At 40.9% G+C, this 18112-nt stretch overlaps 1 protein-coding gene across 5 annotated transcripts in view; it reads left to right on the top strand.

Annotated features, from left to right (window-relative positions):
* Positions 1–18112, top strand: part of nphp4 (nephronophthisis 4) — a 174769-nt gene that overhangs the window by 62094 nt on the left and 94563 nt on the right. For all 5 annotated transcript variants that reach the window (XR_009787986.1, XM_061769312.1, XM_061769313.1 and 2 more), the window contains exon 10: positions 17522–17731. Coding sequence is in view for 4 of the 5 variants with exons in the window: in XM_061769312.1 (XP_061625296.1) it covers positions 17522–17731 (210 nt within the window). In the remaining variant the exon portion in view is untranslated. The remainder of the gene's footprint in view (positions 1–17521; positions 17732–18112) is intronic.

Raw genomic sequence — 18112 nt, 5'->3', positions numbered from 1 at the left:
GAATAGTTTTTATTGCCATTGCCAATGAAAGGTACTTTCACAACTAGGAATTTATTTGGGTCCAATGGTGCAAAATGAAACGTAGTTATTGTAATAATTAAAGACAATTAAAAAATACATTGAATATTTAAAAATAGACGATAACATATTTCAGGTTATAAAAGTGTGATAAATCCATAAAGGCCATCAATAAATTGACTCAGAAGAAAGTAAAATAACATAATTGCCTCACTTGACTGGTTACATTTGTCAGTCATTTACATATTCATGTAGAGTTTGGCCTATTGTACCATTGGCATCTCACCTAGACTGCGTGGCGACAGCTACCATAACTTTGAGTTAAATGTTTTTGCTAACCCCTCGACCTATTTTGTTGTGCTACCAGTGGACCAAAATTTTCTCCTGTGAATGGAAACTAAAAATATCTAATTCGCGAATTGGCCACAACTTGTGAACACAAGTCCTCTGTTTCATGTTCATAGGTCTAGAGCAGGGGTGACAATACTTATTCAGCTTGTGAGCTACTAATAAAATCATGTCAAAATGATTGACTTGCTAAAAAAAAAAAAAAAAGGCAAAACATACTGTATATTTATTTATAAATATATTGCATATTGCTGGCGTCAGATGAAATCATCACATCTCCAAAACCATAAATTTTCAGGAACCCAAAATAACTTTGTTGAGCCATGAACATTGCATGGTCAAAGAGAGCAAGCCTTTTTCAATACTTTAGATTGGTCAGTAAATTGTGACAATAACAGACCCATATGGAAACTGACCACTAGTGTAGATTCGTGAAAAAATATTAAATGAACCAAATTTGGACAAAGGAGGTTTCCACCCGACAGAGACGATATTCTTCATAAATTGGCATTCAATGCATAACTGCATTAACCCATGTTGCACAATACATCTCTGTACATTTTATGTCAGTACTTTACTGTGATGATTTGCACTGAATGGAATCAGCCAGGGAAGTATATACAGTGTATATATATATATATATATAGTTCAGACAACAGCTACTGATAGCCAGCCTCAAGCACACTTCCAAATGGTTAACAGTCAATTTGAAGCAGTATTTGGACCTAATAATCTTCATGTGGGAAAAGTCTGACTCATGTAAAGAAGTGGAGCCGGATGATGCAGTCAAGGAGGTAGCATGTTTCTTCATGTTGGGGTACTTTTCATCTGTGAGTACGTTCCAAAACTGTCCATGAGCCCTGGGTTTAAGCTGAATGTCATTATGTCAGCTTGTTGTGTCATAATCTCATCCTCCACTCCAGATGAAACAGTCTTGCAATTTGTAAACCAAGGTCAGTATCTTCCCAAAAAGGGTAGCACAAGTATATTGCGACTGGCTCCAATAAAGCAACTGGCATTTTAGTTCTTTAACCTTTCTCTTTCGTAGTTCACTTTTCAAAGGAAAGTCAGTGATGTAGCTTTTATGAACAGTCTGAAAATACTGCTGCACATTTCCCTTCTTCAGAGTAGCAGTGGTAGACTTGCAGATGAGGCAAGTGCTCTTTGAATATGACATTGTGCGTGGGAGGGGTGGGGCGAGGGGGGGGGTTGGAGGGTGTTCTCCCGTTCCAAGTTTGTTTTTTTTGTGGCTCAGTTGGGAGAGTGGACCGAGGAAGAACCCATCAAGCTTTGGCGCAGATCCAAATGTACTGTATATGCTGATAAGTAATTGATTTTACAGTTGCAGTCGACTTGCATTGGGGCCATCCGGGTTACTGACCCGCCAGATCCAGCAAACGGATCTGCCGTGAAAAACACTGTATGGCAGTGTGCATGCCACTGACGTAGACTACCGCCTGCAGGACGGAAGTTAAATGGTCGTGGTAGCGTGACCTTCTTAGGGCTGAACCTTTGATGAGGTTGTGTGAACAATTTCTGTCTTGTGTGGGAGGGGAGCCTTTGTGCTGCTGTGTGCATGTGTTGACAACAGTGACGCCTGAAATCTCACTTCACTTGTGTTCACGTTGAGCTTTGCCAAGAAAGCTTGCACAGCGTCGGCTGACTGTAGAAAATGTCATGTGTCACTCCGCTACCTTGAAAAGTGTGATGGGACAATGTCAAATCTGTCACCGATGTGCCAAATATTTCCTTTTCTTTTTAGGTTTAATAGACACTGAACTGAGGTGTCAATATTTTCTCTCAAAAGACTTATTAATTTGCCTGCTATTTTACTCTTCAAAGTTGGTTACTGTCCGCTATAACACGTTTCCAGCCAGGCCTATGTGACAACTGCACTGTATCATCCAATCACTTATTTTGGGGTTTTACCACATTTTTACCACGAGGCTTCTTCATCTGTTTCCTGTTAATTACTCCTCGTACCCCCTTCATAATAATGATACTTGTCAGAAGTGTAGCGTATTCCCTGCCATGGAGGCGATGATAAGTGACTGGGTTGACACCGGATGCAAAGCGAACATGACAGAGGATATGTACAGTATATGAAAGCGTGTAGAAAAACGTTTGATGGCTGCAGTGAGCTGAGGTCACAGTTACATACTCAAGGGCGATTACAGTGAAGGGGAATCCTCGTAGTTTGCTGTTTGGGAACTTTTGTTGCATACCTCATTTGTCAATAACTGGGCTGCATCACACTGCAAGGTGTTTCTAATGTTGTACTTATATAGTTATTAGACACTCAGTCTGATGCACTACCAATACAATAACAATAATAATAAACATTATTAAAGTGATAGCTCTGTGCACTGCAATTGACTGGCGATCCCTCCAGGGTGTAGCTTGCCTCTAGCCTGAAGTAAGCTAGGATAGGCTCATGAAACATCGGAAAATATTCACAGCTAGAGAAAATATCGGAAGCCCTTTTGAATATGGAATCCCAGAATTGGTTTCAAATGTTCAATGCAAATGTCTAATTTAATGCAATTTGTCATTTCACATACTGGTACCAGGCTGCATGCTAATGCCTGTAACTCTTCCTCAGTGTGCAACCAGGTGTTGCTGTGTAGCGCTACTTTCAAAGGTCTGCTATTTCAAGGGAAAACCTTTGTGGAGCTGGTTGCTTTTGTGACACCCCCCAGAACAAGAGCTCTAATAGAGAGCTAATAATAATGATCAGTTATGATTGAAAAAACAAACAAACAAAAAAACGTTTGAATGACCTGCACATCACATACAGGTATGTATGTGCCAAAAAAATTGAATATCAAGGGAAAGTCCATTTATTTCAATATTTTGGTTCAAAAAGTGGAACTTGTATGTTATATTAGTTCACCACACACAAAGGACAATATTTCAAGCCTTTATTTGTTTAAATTAAATATATGAGTGTCACAGCAAAAGGTCTGAATACTCATGGCTGTGTGATATTTCAGTTTTTCTTTTTTAAGAAATCAGCAAAAATTAGAGGTAACTCTTATCTAATTCATGTAGAAACCTTCAAATTACGAGACTGAGGAAATAAGGGTTGTCGTCACTTTGCCTAATTTTTACAAGAGATCGACAGGCGGATCGGTGCAGCGTCTGCAGTGATGTGGTGAAGAAGGAGACAAGCCGAAAGGTGAACCTCTCAATTTACCGGTCGATCTACGTTCCTACCCTCACCTATGGTCACGAGCTGTGGGTCGTGACCGAAAGAACAAGATCCCGGATACAAGCGGCCGAAATGAGTTTCCTCCACAGGGTGTCCGTGCTCTCTCTTAGCGATAGAGTGAGAAGCTCGGTTATCCGGGAGGGGCTCAGAGTAGAGCCGCTGCTCCTCCGCATTGAGAGAAGCCAGATGAGGTGGCTCGGGTATCTGATTAGGGTGCCTCCTGGGCGCCTCCTTGGTGAGGTGTTCCGGGCATGTCCCACCGGGAGGAGACCCCGAGGACGACCCAGGACACGCTGGAGAGACTATGTCTCCCGGCTGGCCTCGGAACATCTCGGGATCCCCTCGGAAGAGCTGGATGAAGTGGCTGGGGAGAGGGAAGTCTGGGCCCCCCTGCTCAAGCTACTGCCCCCGCAACCCGACCTCTGATAAGCGGAAGAAGATGGATGGATGGATGGACTGGATGTTTTTATTCATTTATTTTTTTGTCTTTCTACCATAGTCATCAAAATTGAAACAAACACAGGCTTGAAATATTTCACTTAGTGTGTCGTGAAATAATATCACACACGAGTTTCACTTTTTGAAACAAACTTTCTCTCGATATTCCAATTTTTTTTGGCACATACCTGTATATGGTTACATGTGGAGTTATTTTCTGTTATAAGTCATGATTAGCTTGATGATGCTTACCTTTGTTTGATGTTCACAATTTGACTTGAGTTTTTCCTGCCTCTTCCGGCCTGTTCATGTTAGTTTTCCTCAGTGTCTTGTGGTTTTCCTGCATCTGGCCTGCCCCTCATGTCTCCACCAATAAGCTCTTTCTAGTCATAAAATAAATGAAATGATTTTATCCTTTCATGTCAAAGTGTAAGGAAGTACGCTCCTTGCACCGACTGTGAGAGTTTGTCACTATTGTCTGATTCAATGTTTTCCTGGTGTCATGCTGCTTCTGTCCAATTGCCCTGTCTCCTCAAGCGCTTGATGGTGCATGTCAATTACGTCATGCAATAGAGTCACACTGCATGAGGCCTTATTCAAGAGGATGATGCGTATTGTTGTCTGCCTTGCTCATGGTGACGCGCATTAGATCTTCACTAATGGAACCCTCGATCAATGCTAAACGGAGGCAGGAGGTATTCCTGGCCTACAACTTTTTGTCCTTTTGCCAGGAAACAATTTGCCAAGGGGTGAGGGGGTGGCTGCAGTCATCCAAATTTCTGACAAAGGGAATGAGTGACTACCTGTAGGTCGCAATTGTAACTTACAGTGTCCAGGCGCAGGGAGAATAAACTGTTTGTTTGTGTTCCCCCTAAGAAATAATGGAAATTGATCCGTTCCACAGCTCCAATTTCATTTATTCTAAGTCAGTGATGCAAAGAAGGTTGGGGAACACTGTTCTAAGTAACACTTCAGCATAGTTAATTGTCATGTAAGTACAAAAGGTTATACAACTTGTCAAGAAAACATTTTTTTTAGTTTTGTCAACTTCATTACCATTATCCTTTTTGGCATCAAACCCTTGTGAAAGGTTAAATAACAAAAATTCCATAAGCTCTATGGACGTAGAAGATGATCATCTTAAGCAGAACAGTTTTGTTTTGCATGGCCTTCATTCTGGATTCTTGCTTATTTTGCTTTCACTTTTGATGTCAATTTCAAGTTGTTTGACCTCTATTCCGAAGGTCCACTTCATTGCATTCCTGTCCTTAGTGCTCCAGAGACCACCAAGCACTAAGTTCCTTCCTCGAAAAGTAATTGACAGCTCGATCGAGCTCTTTTCCGGCACCAAACTTGTGACTCAAAAAGCATGTTGACAGTTTTTGATGCAGGTCAAATGGGTCCTTCATTTCAGCAACAGCCATGAATGAATGTGCCTGTCAAGCACGTCTTATGTTCACCTTTAACCCTGACTGGACATGAGGACTGGCACAGTCAATTACGGAACATCTGAAGAAATGTAACCATTTTTTTTGTGACCTTTCAAACCCTTTTACTGAGTGAGCTCTTATTTGCTTCTATGCAGACAGAGAATAGAATTGCGAGCAACATCTTAATCATTCGTTTGCTACATAAGGCCGCAAAACAACACAAACATAACAGGATCATCAGTAGGGAGAATACTGGAGCTTTTTTCACAGAGTATACTGAAAAGCTAAAATGTCCTACCCTATTTCAGTCTGGTTTGACAAATGACAAACTCCAATTCAGTTGACCTTTAGGGTGGCAACAGAGCATAATTTTAATATAATTGAGTGATTTGCGCAATGAATCTGTCAGAAAACTGGAGGATGTGTTGCTGCAGACATTAGCCCTCAAGGCAAGTGTAAAAAATTATCCGCTAAATGATTTTTCACAAATGGTGTTTAAACAAAATGAAACTGGCATTCAAGGAAATGCAGGGTGGAAATCACCTCCAAAAAAAAAAAAAAATGACGGAACATAAAATATGCAGAGGTTCTTCATATTTATTATTTATTATAATTATTCATATTTATTTGTAGCAATGTGCGCTAACCTCCTGAATGAAACATTATGTGGTTGAATTTAATAATATTGGGGCGCTAATTTTGCCAGCCAGGGGAACTTTGCTCCATTCAATTTCCATGTCTGTTCCAGGTACAATACAGTATATACTGTACATATTGCAATAGTTGCAGCAAAATAACCGTCTTGTCGATACAAATGTGACATGGTTTATAGGTTTTTTTGTTTTTTAGATGAATTGGTTAATTAGATATGTAAATGCCCTTAAAGCCTTCTTCGCCCTGTGTTTTTCCTCAACAAATAGCTGCAATCGATTGGTTGATTGGCACACTGGTGGATGTGGAGACAGATGCAGTGACATGGCTAGCGGCCGAGTTTATTAAAGGTGTTGGTGTACAGCTTCTCCTCTGGGCTACAGAGACTCTTGTTTGGATTTTAATTGGCTGCTAACAAATACATGCTATATAGATTGTGCTGTGTTCTTGCCACTTTTGTGAAATATTTGCAGTATGTTCTTAGTCGTGTGTGTAAATACCTGTGTTTGTATGCCCAGTTATCGTGGGGTCCTGCAGGTTTTAATGATGAGTGCGTTTGCTGAGTGAATAACATGCTCATTAAAATACCGTGTTTCCTATGATTACCCGTTTTTCTTGACCACTTATCGCACTACATTCACTGCAAACCCCTCCCACCGGCGTTGACCTCATATTCAAAGAAACCCGTTATATTTAGTTTGTCTCTGATGTGAAATGCCACGTAAATGTTAATTAAATGTTAATCAAACAGCTTAAGCACGCTAATGTCATCAGGATTTGGAAGTGTTATATTTAGTTGATTTGTGGCTCATTCTCCGGCAGTCAATCCTACCTTAAGGCACTATTTTTCCCTATCGTACATCAAGAGGAAAAGTTGAGTTACAAGGGAAGGAGAGGTTATATTTATATATATATATATATATATATATATGCCGCAGAGACAATATTTTGCCTGCCTAATTAAAATGAATGTCAGCTCTCCCCCCACAGAGCAGTATATCAATCTCCCCTCTCGATAGGCCCAGAGTGAGTCGTACCCTGTCACAGTCTGCCAGCAGTGCCGTCTTTCTCCAGACGGATGCACCACCTAGAAGCCAGACAGACAGAGGCGATAATGTTTGCACATCGAATGGCTGCTTTGTAGACGGTCAACTCACACTGAGGCAGTGCTCGCACTCTGGAGGAGCTTAAATCCCAACTTGAATGATAACGGCAGTTGTGCAAAGTGGCTAGTGGCATTTTAGAACCGTCTGAGCCTTGAACATCTGTTGAAAAATCAGTTTACACTGGTAATTGTCAATCCGCTATCCCATGTGCAGTTTTAAAGCAAAAAGAACATATCAGACCTCTTTGTCTTGTTTTCAAAGTGCTTTACCAATTACTTGTGTATTTGCTTGTTTTGTTTTTTATCATGTTAAAGCTTTCAGAACTTCACCATAGTCTACGTAAGCTGTAGCCATGGCATTTCCAAACGAAATGGGACTGTGGTGCGCTTTCTGTAAGCTAAAGCGCTGCCTTAGTGCGCCTCTTTTGCACAATTGCTGGAATGACTCACTTGAATTATTGAATTAGGCATTACATAGGACAAAACTCGGTAAAGGTGAAGACAAATGACAGGCGAGAAATGCAACAGGCACTGTGGAGCTGGTAGTAAAGCAATAACAGGTGACAGAAATGATACACTGCTAACTGCCACTTGAAGAAAACACAGCATCACAGCAGCAGTAAGCTCCAGCACCAGTTTGACTGTAACGGCAGTCATAAAATATTTTGCCTGTATTTTTGCCCCTAATAATACAGTCATAGCCTATGCACAGTGATTGTGGCGACCCTTCAGGTCTTAATAATGTTGTATATAGAATTTGATAGAGAATGGGAGAAGGGTGCCGGTATGTGCATTGTGCAAAACAACATCGGTTTGGCTAAGGACCCCCGAAAATGGCACTTACGAAGAGACACCCTTACGAAGCACAGTTTAAACTGAAAGCTATCAGTTACGCGGAGGAACATGGGAATCGAGCAGCCGCGAGAGAATTCAAGATCAACGAATCCGTGATTCGCAAGTGGAGGAAGCAGGAAAACGGCTGCATCATTGCTGAACAGCCCCCCCGGCAACGAGACTGACTCCAACAATTACGAGAGGGAACCCGGCATGTTTGATGGAGAACTTGCCCAGCTGTTCATTTCGGATACAGAAGATGATGATCTTTGGGTTCTCTCAGCAAGGCTCTTCTCCACTGATTGCTCAGTTTGGCCGGACGGCCAGCTCTAAGAAGGGTTCTAGTCTTCCCATACGTCTTCCATTTAAGGATTATGGAGGCCACTCTGCTCTTAGGAACCTTAAGTGCAGCAGAATTGTTTTTGTAACCTTGGCCAGATCTGTGCTTTGCCACAATTCTGTCTCTGAGCTCTTCAGGCAGTTCCTTTGACCTCATGATTCTCATTTGCTCTGACATGCACTGTGAGCTGTAAGGTCTTATATAGACGGGTGCGTGGCTTTTCTAATCAAGTCCAATCAGTATAATTAAATACAGCTGAACTCCAATGAAGGTGTAGAACCATCTCAAGGATGAGCAGAAGAAATGGACCGCACCTGAGTTAAATATGAGTGTCACAGCAAAGGGTCTGAGTAGTTATTGCTGTGTGATATTTCAGTTTTTCTTTTTTAATAAATCTGCAAATATTTCAACAATTTTTTTTTCTGTCAATATTGGGTGCAGTGTGTACATTAATGGGGAAAAAAATTAACTTAAATATTTTAGCAAATGGCTGCAATATAACAAAGAGTGACAAACGTAAAGGGGTCTGAATACTTTCCGTACCCACTGTATGTCATTTTTTTTTCTTAAAGAATGTCACTGATGGGTGTAGATGGGGGCCATTATTTCTATTCTGTATTTTCAGTTGTGTTCATTCTGTATTTCAATAATATCCAAGACCTTGTCAATGTGCATATTCAATGAAGTGAAAGCATTAAACACGCCTTGCAAGAGCGTCTCCTTGAAGCGGTGCTCGAACGCAAGGTCTAATTTTCCCAGCACAGTATAGCCTGCTCTGTTCATTTGGACTGCTCATTCAGATGGATGAAAATGTGAATGGTTTAGTGCGCTTAAGTTAATGATCTCGGCGCGTGTACGCTTCCTCCCTCCTGGGCTTTTTATTGTGGAGAGTACGACTACAGTTGTAGGAGCTCCGGGCTGGTGCCTCCTTTTGCCTTCTGAGCTGAAATAATGACTTGAAGAACCCAACAGACATGCGGTAATAGTAATAACTGTCAGGCCTAGTTTCCCATCAGTGCTCACATTCGCCTAATTTAAGATTAATCCGTGCTGTTCTAGCAAACTCTACGTTGGGTTGTTTTATAATTTTCTCCCAACACAAAGCCACAGCTTTAGTTCTTCTTACTGCAAACTTTTCTGCTTTAAAAAACAGAAGATGCAACCAGCTCTACCCCTGAATAGTTCTATATCTAACATTAGTGCTGTCACTTTCATGTGTAGGAACAAGTCATACTTGAGCATGTAAGTGATGATGAATATTGGACTTTTTATGACTTTCTTACCGTTCCTCCAATTTTCAGGGATAATGGAGTTTCAGCTGTGTAAAATTTGGAATTCACAATCTGTCACCTTTGGATGATTTTGCTCCCATTTTTCCACAGTCCTTTATGTTCCCCCTTTAAGTTTGGTGATTACTTTTTTTTTTTGCTCCAGGTGACAGACATTATTTCCACCCCGCCATGTGTATGAAACATAGTTGTTATTTGTCTAGAGATGCTGCAACATTGTATTTTACATCTGCAAGCAAGGTTGATGGCTTCTTCTACTCGCAAAGGTTTTTTTTTTTTTTTTTTTTTTGCCTATTGGAGCAATTACGCATGCAGTGACATTGCCTGTTATTGTTTTCAGTGCAACTTTATGAGGAATGTTGGTGCTTCCTTGTTTTTGCCGTTGGCTACTGTATCTACTCCGATTCCTCTGCAAGTGCACTATTAAAACAAGATTCTGCTTTCTCTGCTGTGTAAAAAATTACAGTTTTTTTTTCTTCTAAATATTCTGTGACACTCAACAGTCAATTTATTTTGTGGAAACTGGCTATTGATAATTTTCTAGCCAACTTAATGACCAGCAACAAACCTGGTTTAAAGCATTTAATTCAAATGGCAACGTCTGTCATTATTTTAAATAGCTGCCTCAAAACAATAGCGGACTGGTGGATCTCTAATATATTTGGATCCATAAACATGTTTTGCCATAGAAAATTCATTAATTCATTTTCCGTGCAGCTTATCCTCACTTGGGTCGGGGGCAAGCTGTAGGCTATCCCAACTGACTCTGGGTGAGAGGCCGGGTACACCCAGAACTGGTCGCCAGCCAATCGCAGGGCACATATAAAGAAACAACCATTCACACTCACATTCACACCTACGGGCAATTTAGAGTCTTCAGTTAACCTACCATTCACATTTTTGGGATGTGGGAAGAAACCGGAGTACCCAGAGAAAACCCACGCAGGCACGTGGAAAACATGCAAACTTCACACAGGCGGGGCAGGATTTGAACCCGGGTCCTCAGAACTGAGTCCGATGTGCTAACCAGTCCCAGGGTAGAATAGAGCGTGAACTTTCCCTTCAAGTGCTACAACTTCACTCGCTGCTCGGTCTGCTCACTCATCCACTTAGCTACCAGCTGTCAACTCCATCGTCTTCATCTTCCATGGCACTAACATACTCCATCTCATGGCTAACAAAGCGGCATCCAATCAACCTTAGGCTAACACTAGCAGCTAATATTAGCAGTAGTGCTAAAACACTCACAACTTTTACATTATCAAAATTCTTGGACTGTATTTGTTAACTCACAGGCTGGGATACACAGAATTGGCACTACTTGGAATATGAGTCTGACCAGATGTGTAAATTTCGCAACTTACACTTTTTGAGAAATTATAATAGCATGTGAGCATGATTTGAAAAACGTTCGTGATCTAAATCTGCGTATCGTTGATAATGAATTATTAAAACTCAAACTATTAGATAACATACTTTAGGTAGCATTCCCTGTTGCCTGTTTGTCTGCCTGCTGTACTGTTTTAGTCCCTCCTTCCTGTATGGCCATTGGCCAGGTTTTCAGGCACTGTTCATGCTGTCATTGGATGGTCTCATATCAATCACTACAGCAGCACCACCGATTGGATGTGATGTGAAAGTTTGAAACTTGTTGTATAACCTCAACTGGAATGAGACACTGATCTACATAAAATAGTATTATACAGTATGATTGTGAAATACATTGCAAAAGTTGTGTTTTCAATTTTCAAAATTTTTTTCAGGATTTTTAGGAGCATATGTCTTGCCATATGTATCGTATTTTCACGACCATAAGGCGCACTTAAAAGTCTGAAATTTTCTCCAAAATGGACAGGGCGCCTTATAATGCGGCGCGCCTTATGTGTGCACCGAATCCAAAATCTGTAAATGTTGTTGTGGGACTTTGATAAGCGATCCGCTTGACTGACTGGGAGCATTTCCTGCCGACACGCTGCTTAAATAGAGGAAAGGCGGACGTGACTGACGACAGCATGCGGACGTTAAAGGGGGAACGGTGCGTGTGACAGAGGACGCTAAAGGCACGCCCCCAGGAGGTATATAGCGCCGGTATGTGCATTGTGCAAAACAACATCGTTTTTGGTAAGGACCCCCGAAAACGGCACCCACGAAAAGACACGCTTACGAAGCATAGTTTAAACTTCAAGCTCTCAATCTACGTGGAGGAACATGGGAATCGAGCAGCCGGGAGAGAATTCAAGATGAAAGAATCCATGGTTCGCAAGTGGAGGAAGCAGGAAAATGAGCTTCGCCAAGCCAAGAAGACGGAGCGCCGGGCGGGCGACGCCACCATATGTGAATGGATTGTGGATGCCTGGGCTAAGGTATCTGCTTTGACTGTTGTCCGAGCTTTTGCGAAAGCCGGCATCATTGCCGAACAGCCCCCCGGCAACGAGAATGACTGCGACAATGATGAGAGGGAACCCGGCATGTTTGATGGAGAACTTGCCCAGCTGTTCATTTCGAATACAGAAGATGAGGACTTTTGATGGATTTGTGGACGTGAGTACATTGTTAAATACTTCAATAAAGTACAACGGAACTCAGTTTTGCTCCCGCTGCCTTTTTAAAAACATACGCTAGCATGGATATGTTTTAGCGCGCATGCATGCTACCGTATGTTTCAATTTAATTTTAAAGATGCAACGCTTACATCAACAAGTTTAAGTAACTGTTACAACAACTACTCAAACTTAACTGGTCATTTGTTTACATTCATAGATTTTTGTAATGTAATATCAAGTACAGTTTTTTAGCCCAAGAAATGACCTGACTTTACTTGCTTGATATTTGCTGGGTTAGGGCGAGTGTGTATGTATTTGAACTAGGACACACTTGAAACAAGTAGTGTCTATGTGTAAAATCATGAGAAATTCAAAAGAAATCAGCCAAGCTATCAGGAAGAGAATTGTGGACTTGCCCAAGTCTGGTTCATCCCTGGGTGCAATTTCCGGATGCCTAAAGGTGCAACGTTCATCTGTTAAAACAATTCTATGCAAGTATAAACACCATGGGAATGTCCAGCCATCATACCGCTCTGGAAGGAGACGGGTTCTGTGCCCCAGAGATGAATGTGCTTTGGAACTGAAATGTGCATATCAACCCAAGAACAAAAGCAAAAGACATTGTTAAGATGCTGACTGAAGCTGGTTAGAGTGTATCATTATCCACATTGAAACAAGTACTCTACCGACATGGGCTGAAAGGCCACTCTGCCAGGAAGAAGCTATTCTTCCAAAAGAAACATCAAAAAGCGATATTACAATTTGGAAATGCAAACAGGGACAAAGAACCTTTGGAGAATTTTTGGAGAAATGGTCTATTGTCTGACCAAACTAAAATTAAACTGTTGGGCCATCAAGCATCGTTAGGTTGGGAGGAAAAAGACGGAAGCTTGCAAGCCTGAGAACACCATCGCAACTTTGAAATACGATGGTGGCAGCATCATGTTGTGGGCTTGTTGAAGGGATTGGTGCACTGGACAAATTGGATGGCATCTTGAAGAAAGAACAATGTGGAAATACTGAGGCAACATCTCAAGACATCAGCCAGAAAGTTAAAGCTTGTGCGCAAATGGGTCTCTGAAATGACAAATGACAATGACCCGAAGCATTCTGTTGAAAATTCATGGGCAGACTTGAAAAGGCATGTACAAGCTAGGTGGCCGACAAACATGGCTACCCCAGTTCTGTCAGGAGGAATGGGTCAAATTTCCTGCCAGCTATTGTGAGAAGCTTGTGGATATCAACGTCTGACTTTGACTAAAATTCATGAAAAAATAGCCTAAAGAAATCTGACAGTATTTATCAAATATTACTAATTTTGTTCATCATAATTGACCTAAAACAGGAACAGTTTAGTCTGATTTCATGTCAAACAGAAAAAAAAAATATTTTTATCCAATATAAGCAAACTTTTGGTTTCAAGTGTGTGCGACTTGCTGACACTTCTGCTGTATTGTAACAGACAACGATACAACGCATCATCAAATGGGGCATTTTAGGGTTCACTGTATTTTACTGCCACAAACATACTGTATGCTTGATGGCTGTCAGTATCTGTGGGTGTTGCACCTAAATGAGACTGTCCCAGTAACTGTGGATGTGTCAAACCTTTCAAGCCAACACTTGCGAGCATCAGTGAAACTACCTCCTCCAGCATATTTTGCAGATCACAATGCCATTAAACCCCACCTCCAGTCGCACTTCTCATTGTCGTCCTCTAGCTTTTGTGTGTGACTAAACGTGGACTGCGAGTGCATGGATTACATGCCTGCATGTGAATTTCACCCCGTGTTCGAATGATGCTCTTTTTGTTTGTTTGTTTACTGAGACCACAACTAAACAGTCCCTGTGTGATTCCTTTAATCCTGTTGTTTCATACCCCAAGCTCTCTGAGCTTTATGCAGTTTATATGTAGATCACATCATTTCTAAGTACAAAAACTAGGCGTTGAAATGGATAGCGGATTCGTGCCGCCTTGAGATTTTCCTCTCAAAGGGATATTCTTTTATTTTTTTTCTCCCATTGTCTATTCTTTTCAGTGTGACTGCGCTGCTTTTGAAAGATCCCTTCACTCAACGTTGAAAAAGTTATTCCTTGCTTGATCTCAGTCATGGATGTACATGTAATACATGTTTAAAGGATATACAGTATAGCATTGGTGTTAAGATGTTAAGGTTAGCTCACAGCCCCTTTCGCCCTTCATATTCTCACTTAGAGTACATTCTCAGTGCAAGTGTTGAACATGAGGTTATTCTCTCATTCCAATGATCGGGATACTAAACGTGTGCGATAAGTGAACGACAGATAAAAGCTCTCTCTCCAAGGCTGTAGGCATCCATGTAGAAAGGGCCCCCGATTGGTGCTTTGTCTCTCTCATTCTCTTAGAGCTCAGCCAGTATTTCTGCCCCCGGATCACTCCTACACAGCACCATATTCATTGAATAATACAAGAAGAATGTTTGCTCATGTGCTAGACAGTCACGTTGCTCTTGCTTCCTTTTCTACTGTGCTCGAAACACGGGGGACACGAACTGTCACCTTTGGATTTCTGTTGACTTCCCGGCGTAGCCGACCATAAAATTTCCCAACGAAATATTGACATACATGCTTAATGTTTCATATGGTGCGCCGTATTAATCCTCAGCGAAGGTATTGAGCAACAGAAAATGTCTTCTCTTAGTCAGTGCTGTGATCAGTTTTTTTGGCTGCTGTATAGTTCGACTGTTCCAATTCAGTGAAAGAGTTGTGCTTATGTTACTTGGGGGTCAAATTATAGGCTGAAGCGAACACCCTCTCCATAGGAATTGAATATTGATCTGCAATTCACTGTGTCTTATTTGTGTGACGCACTCGAGAGTCTCATTAGATGGAAACAAACAGACAGAATAACAGTTTAGAAATCATTGTGATGGTTCTCTAGCCTCGAAATAGAAAAGCTTCTCTTGAGTTTCCATTGAGACCATGCAGCATCTACGTAATGTTCTATAATATTTGCGGACCACAAACGTCTTCGTTTTATGTTATCTCTTCGATACCTTGAAAAAGCTTCTGGCTGTCTTTTTAAATCATCCATTGACTCAATCAACTTGAATTCTTCCACTGTATTGTAGCATGTGTTTTCATTGAAGTCCCGCCTCTCTGCATGGTCTGACTGTACTGTTGTTGGCTAGCTGACCTTTTAGTCAATGTTTATGCAGAGGCGGTCTATAAATGTATCACTCACTGTGCACAGAACCATGATTAAAAAAAAAAAAAAATATATATATATATATATATATATATATATATATATAATTTTATTGTATTTTTTTTGCATAGTTGCCTTTTTAAACCTAGGAGCAACGAGTAAGGCACTGGGGAAAATATTTCACTGATCGTAATTAAGATGTTGACCAAATTAAACATTTTAATTCATGCCCATCTCCTTTTATTTGCCTGAATTTTGTTATAAGGATTTGTTTTCATCGTATGCCTCACAGGTCTGAGATTTGGGGTTCAAATCTCAGATCTAGCCTTCCTGTGTGGAGTTTGCATCCCCGGCCCCCTCCCACATCCAAAAACATGTATTTTAAGTTCATTTAAGACGCTAAATTGTCCATTGGTGCAAATTTGAGTGTGAATGCTTGGTTATATATATATATATATATCTCTGCCCTGTGATTGGCTTGGTCACCAGACCAGTCCAGGGTGTACTCCTCCTCACGCCCATGGATGAATGGATGATTTCATGCATTAGTCACAGGGAAAAGAAAAAGAAAAAGAAAAACACAGTCCTGAATATGGACCTTTTTTGAGAATCTTTTTAATAGGTTTTGCGTAATCTTGCTAGTTAACAAACAAATGGCCATGAAAAAAAAGCTCCTTGTCAGAGGTTTCTTCCTTTGTCTTCCTTAGCTTTAATATCAATAATATCGATAAACCGTAGCAATTTTGTAGGTTCGTAACGGCCTGTATTGCATTACATATAATAAATAACATTTTCTTATATTGACATCCACACTGTAAGTTAACGTTGCTGCACAAAGACAGTCGCTTGCCTGAGACAAAACCGTAAGTAACTATGTATTATTTATACCGAGTTAAAATAAAAAAAATAAAAAAAACACAGTCTCCCTTATTCTGTGGCTGACAAAATAAAATGCTTCTAATGGGCTTGTCTAAACATTCTTATGATGAGAGCTGATGATTTTGATGATTCCAGATTTGTCGTACAGCAACACATACTGTAAAAGGACACATGCTGACATCTATGTCAGGATCACCAAAGGCACTCGTGATTGCATGGCATTTAGGCATTTTTATTTAATTTTTTTTAAATGACTGATGACCTATAGCATAGGATTATTTTTTTTATATAAAGAAATGGAGTCAAGGGTATTGTAAGTATTGAATGGACCATTATGGGTTTCACATTGTTTTGAGCAATGTGCGCTATCAGGCTCCTTGTGTATCCTGCGCCTTGTGTATTCAACGTGTGATTGATTAAACTTTGATGAAGCTGACCAGCTTATTAATCGATCTAGCAAAAGCTAGAGACCCCTGTAGAGGATTTAAAGCTTAGACCTTTTTTTTTTCCCCAAAGTATTTCTTATATAGAGGTACAATCGAACAGACTGTAAATCATATTCATCTGCAGCAAAGTCTGTCTGACCTACATTTTAGGTTTCCTGCACAGAGGAAAACCCAAAATTGTCTGCGGTGCTTACAAAGCCAATACTGCACAACAAAGTAGTAGTAGTTTCAAGCTGTAAAAAGAAACACAATACAACACAAGATGTGTCATCAGAGATGTGTTATTGCAGCGCGGAAATGGGTGACATTTTATGTACTAAATGTTGCTAATTACATGACAGAGTTTGCTTTTGTGTGTGTGTTAGTTCAGGCTAAATATCAATTTGAAATAAACATCACTCATTTGTCCTTGTTGGCGTGAAACACTTTTGCTCTTTAACTAAACTGTATTCGACAACTGAGGACATGCCTGACAAATTTAATTCTGACCGTTACTCACAAATTTAACAAACAATTAGTTGCAGCTAATATGATGTATGCTTTCAAGGGGGATAGTTTGTAGGCAGCGGTATTATTCAAGAATGAACCAAGCAGGATTACATAAAAACTCCTTAACTAACTTTACTTTGTGGGTATTGCTCTGGTGCAATAGTGGTTAGCATGTCTGCCTCACAGTTCTGATGTTCGAGGTTCGAATTTTCGCCTTTATGTGTGGCGTTTGCATTTTCTCTCCGTGCTAGCGTGACTTTTTTTCTGGGTACTCAGTGATTTCTGTGTTCCTGTGTCGTTTCCCATCACACAGCTGTCTGCCACATCAACATCCCGGGCAGCCTTCCTGCAGTGCCTCCGTTGGGCGATGTTGTGTCCGTTCCAGGAGCAGACGGACTGGAAGGGGGAAGAGACACAGCTGGTTTTGCAAGGGGGTTCAAAGCCAAACCCTTTAGGAGTCATGGTCTACAACTCAGCCATAACTCAGAGCGCTGCGCCACCCTCAACATTGGGAACAATTCAGGTAACACACTATTGTAAAGGAATTCTGGGAAATGTCCCTGAAAGCAACGGCACTGGAAGCATTGAGAATATTCACATCTTAACTTTTTCTGTTAAGCCACACCCATAGCACAGAACCGAGGTGCAACAGTTTCCTTAATTCCATGATTGTGCTCGGGGCACCTGCAAAAGTGGCACGTGTATCCGGAGAGGAAGTTATTATTATTATTATTATTTTTCATGAACCCAAGTAAATGCAGCCTTCAAAGCACAGGTATCAAAAGCAAGGCCCGGGGACCAGATCCGGCCTGCCAGAACATTTTATGTGGCCTGCGAAAGCAAATCATGTGTCGACTGCATGTTTCTAAAATACCAACATTGCAAATTGTCTTCACTTTTAACA

The sequence above is a fragment of the Phyllopteryx taeniolatus genome, chromosome 1, assembly GCF_024500385.1.
Source record: "Phyllopteryx taeniolatus isolate TA_2022b chromosome 1, UOR_Ptae_1.2, whole genome shotgun sequence".
Classification (NCBI taxonomy): domain Eukaryota; kingdom Metazoa; phylum Chordata; class Actinopteri; order Syngnathiformes; family Syngnathidae; genus Phyllopteryx; species Phyllopteryx taeniolatus.
This window is presented reverse-complemented; position numbering and strand designations above follow the sequence as displayed.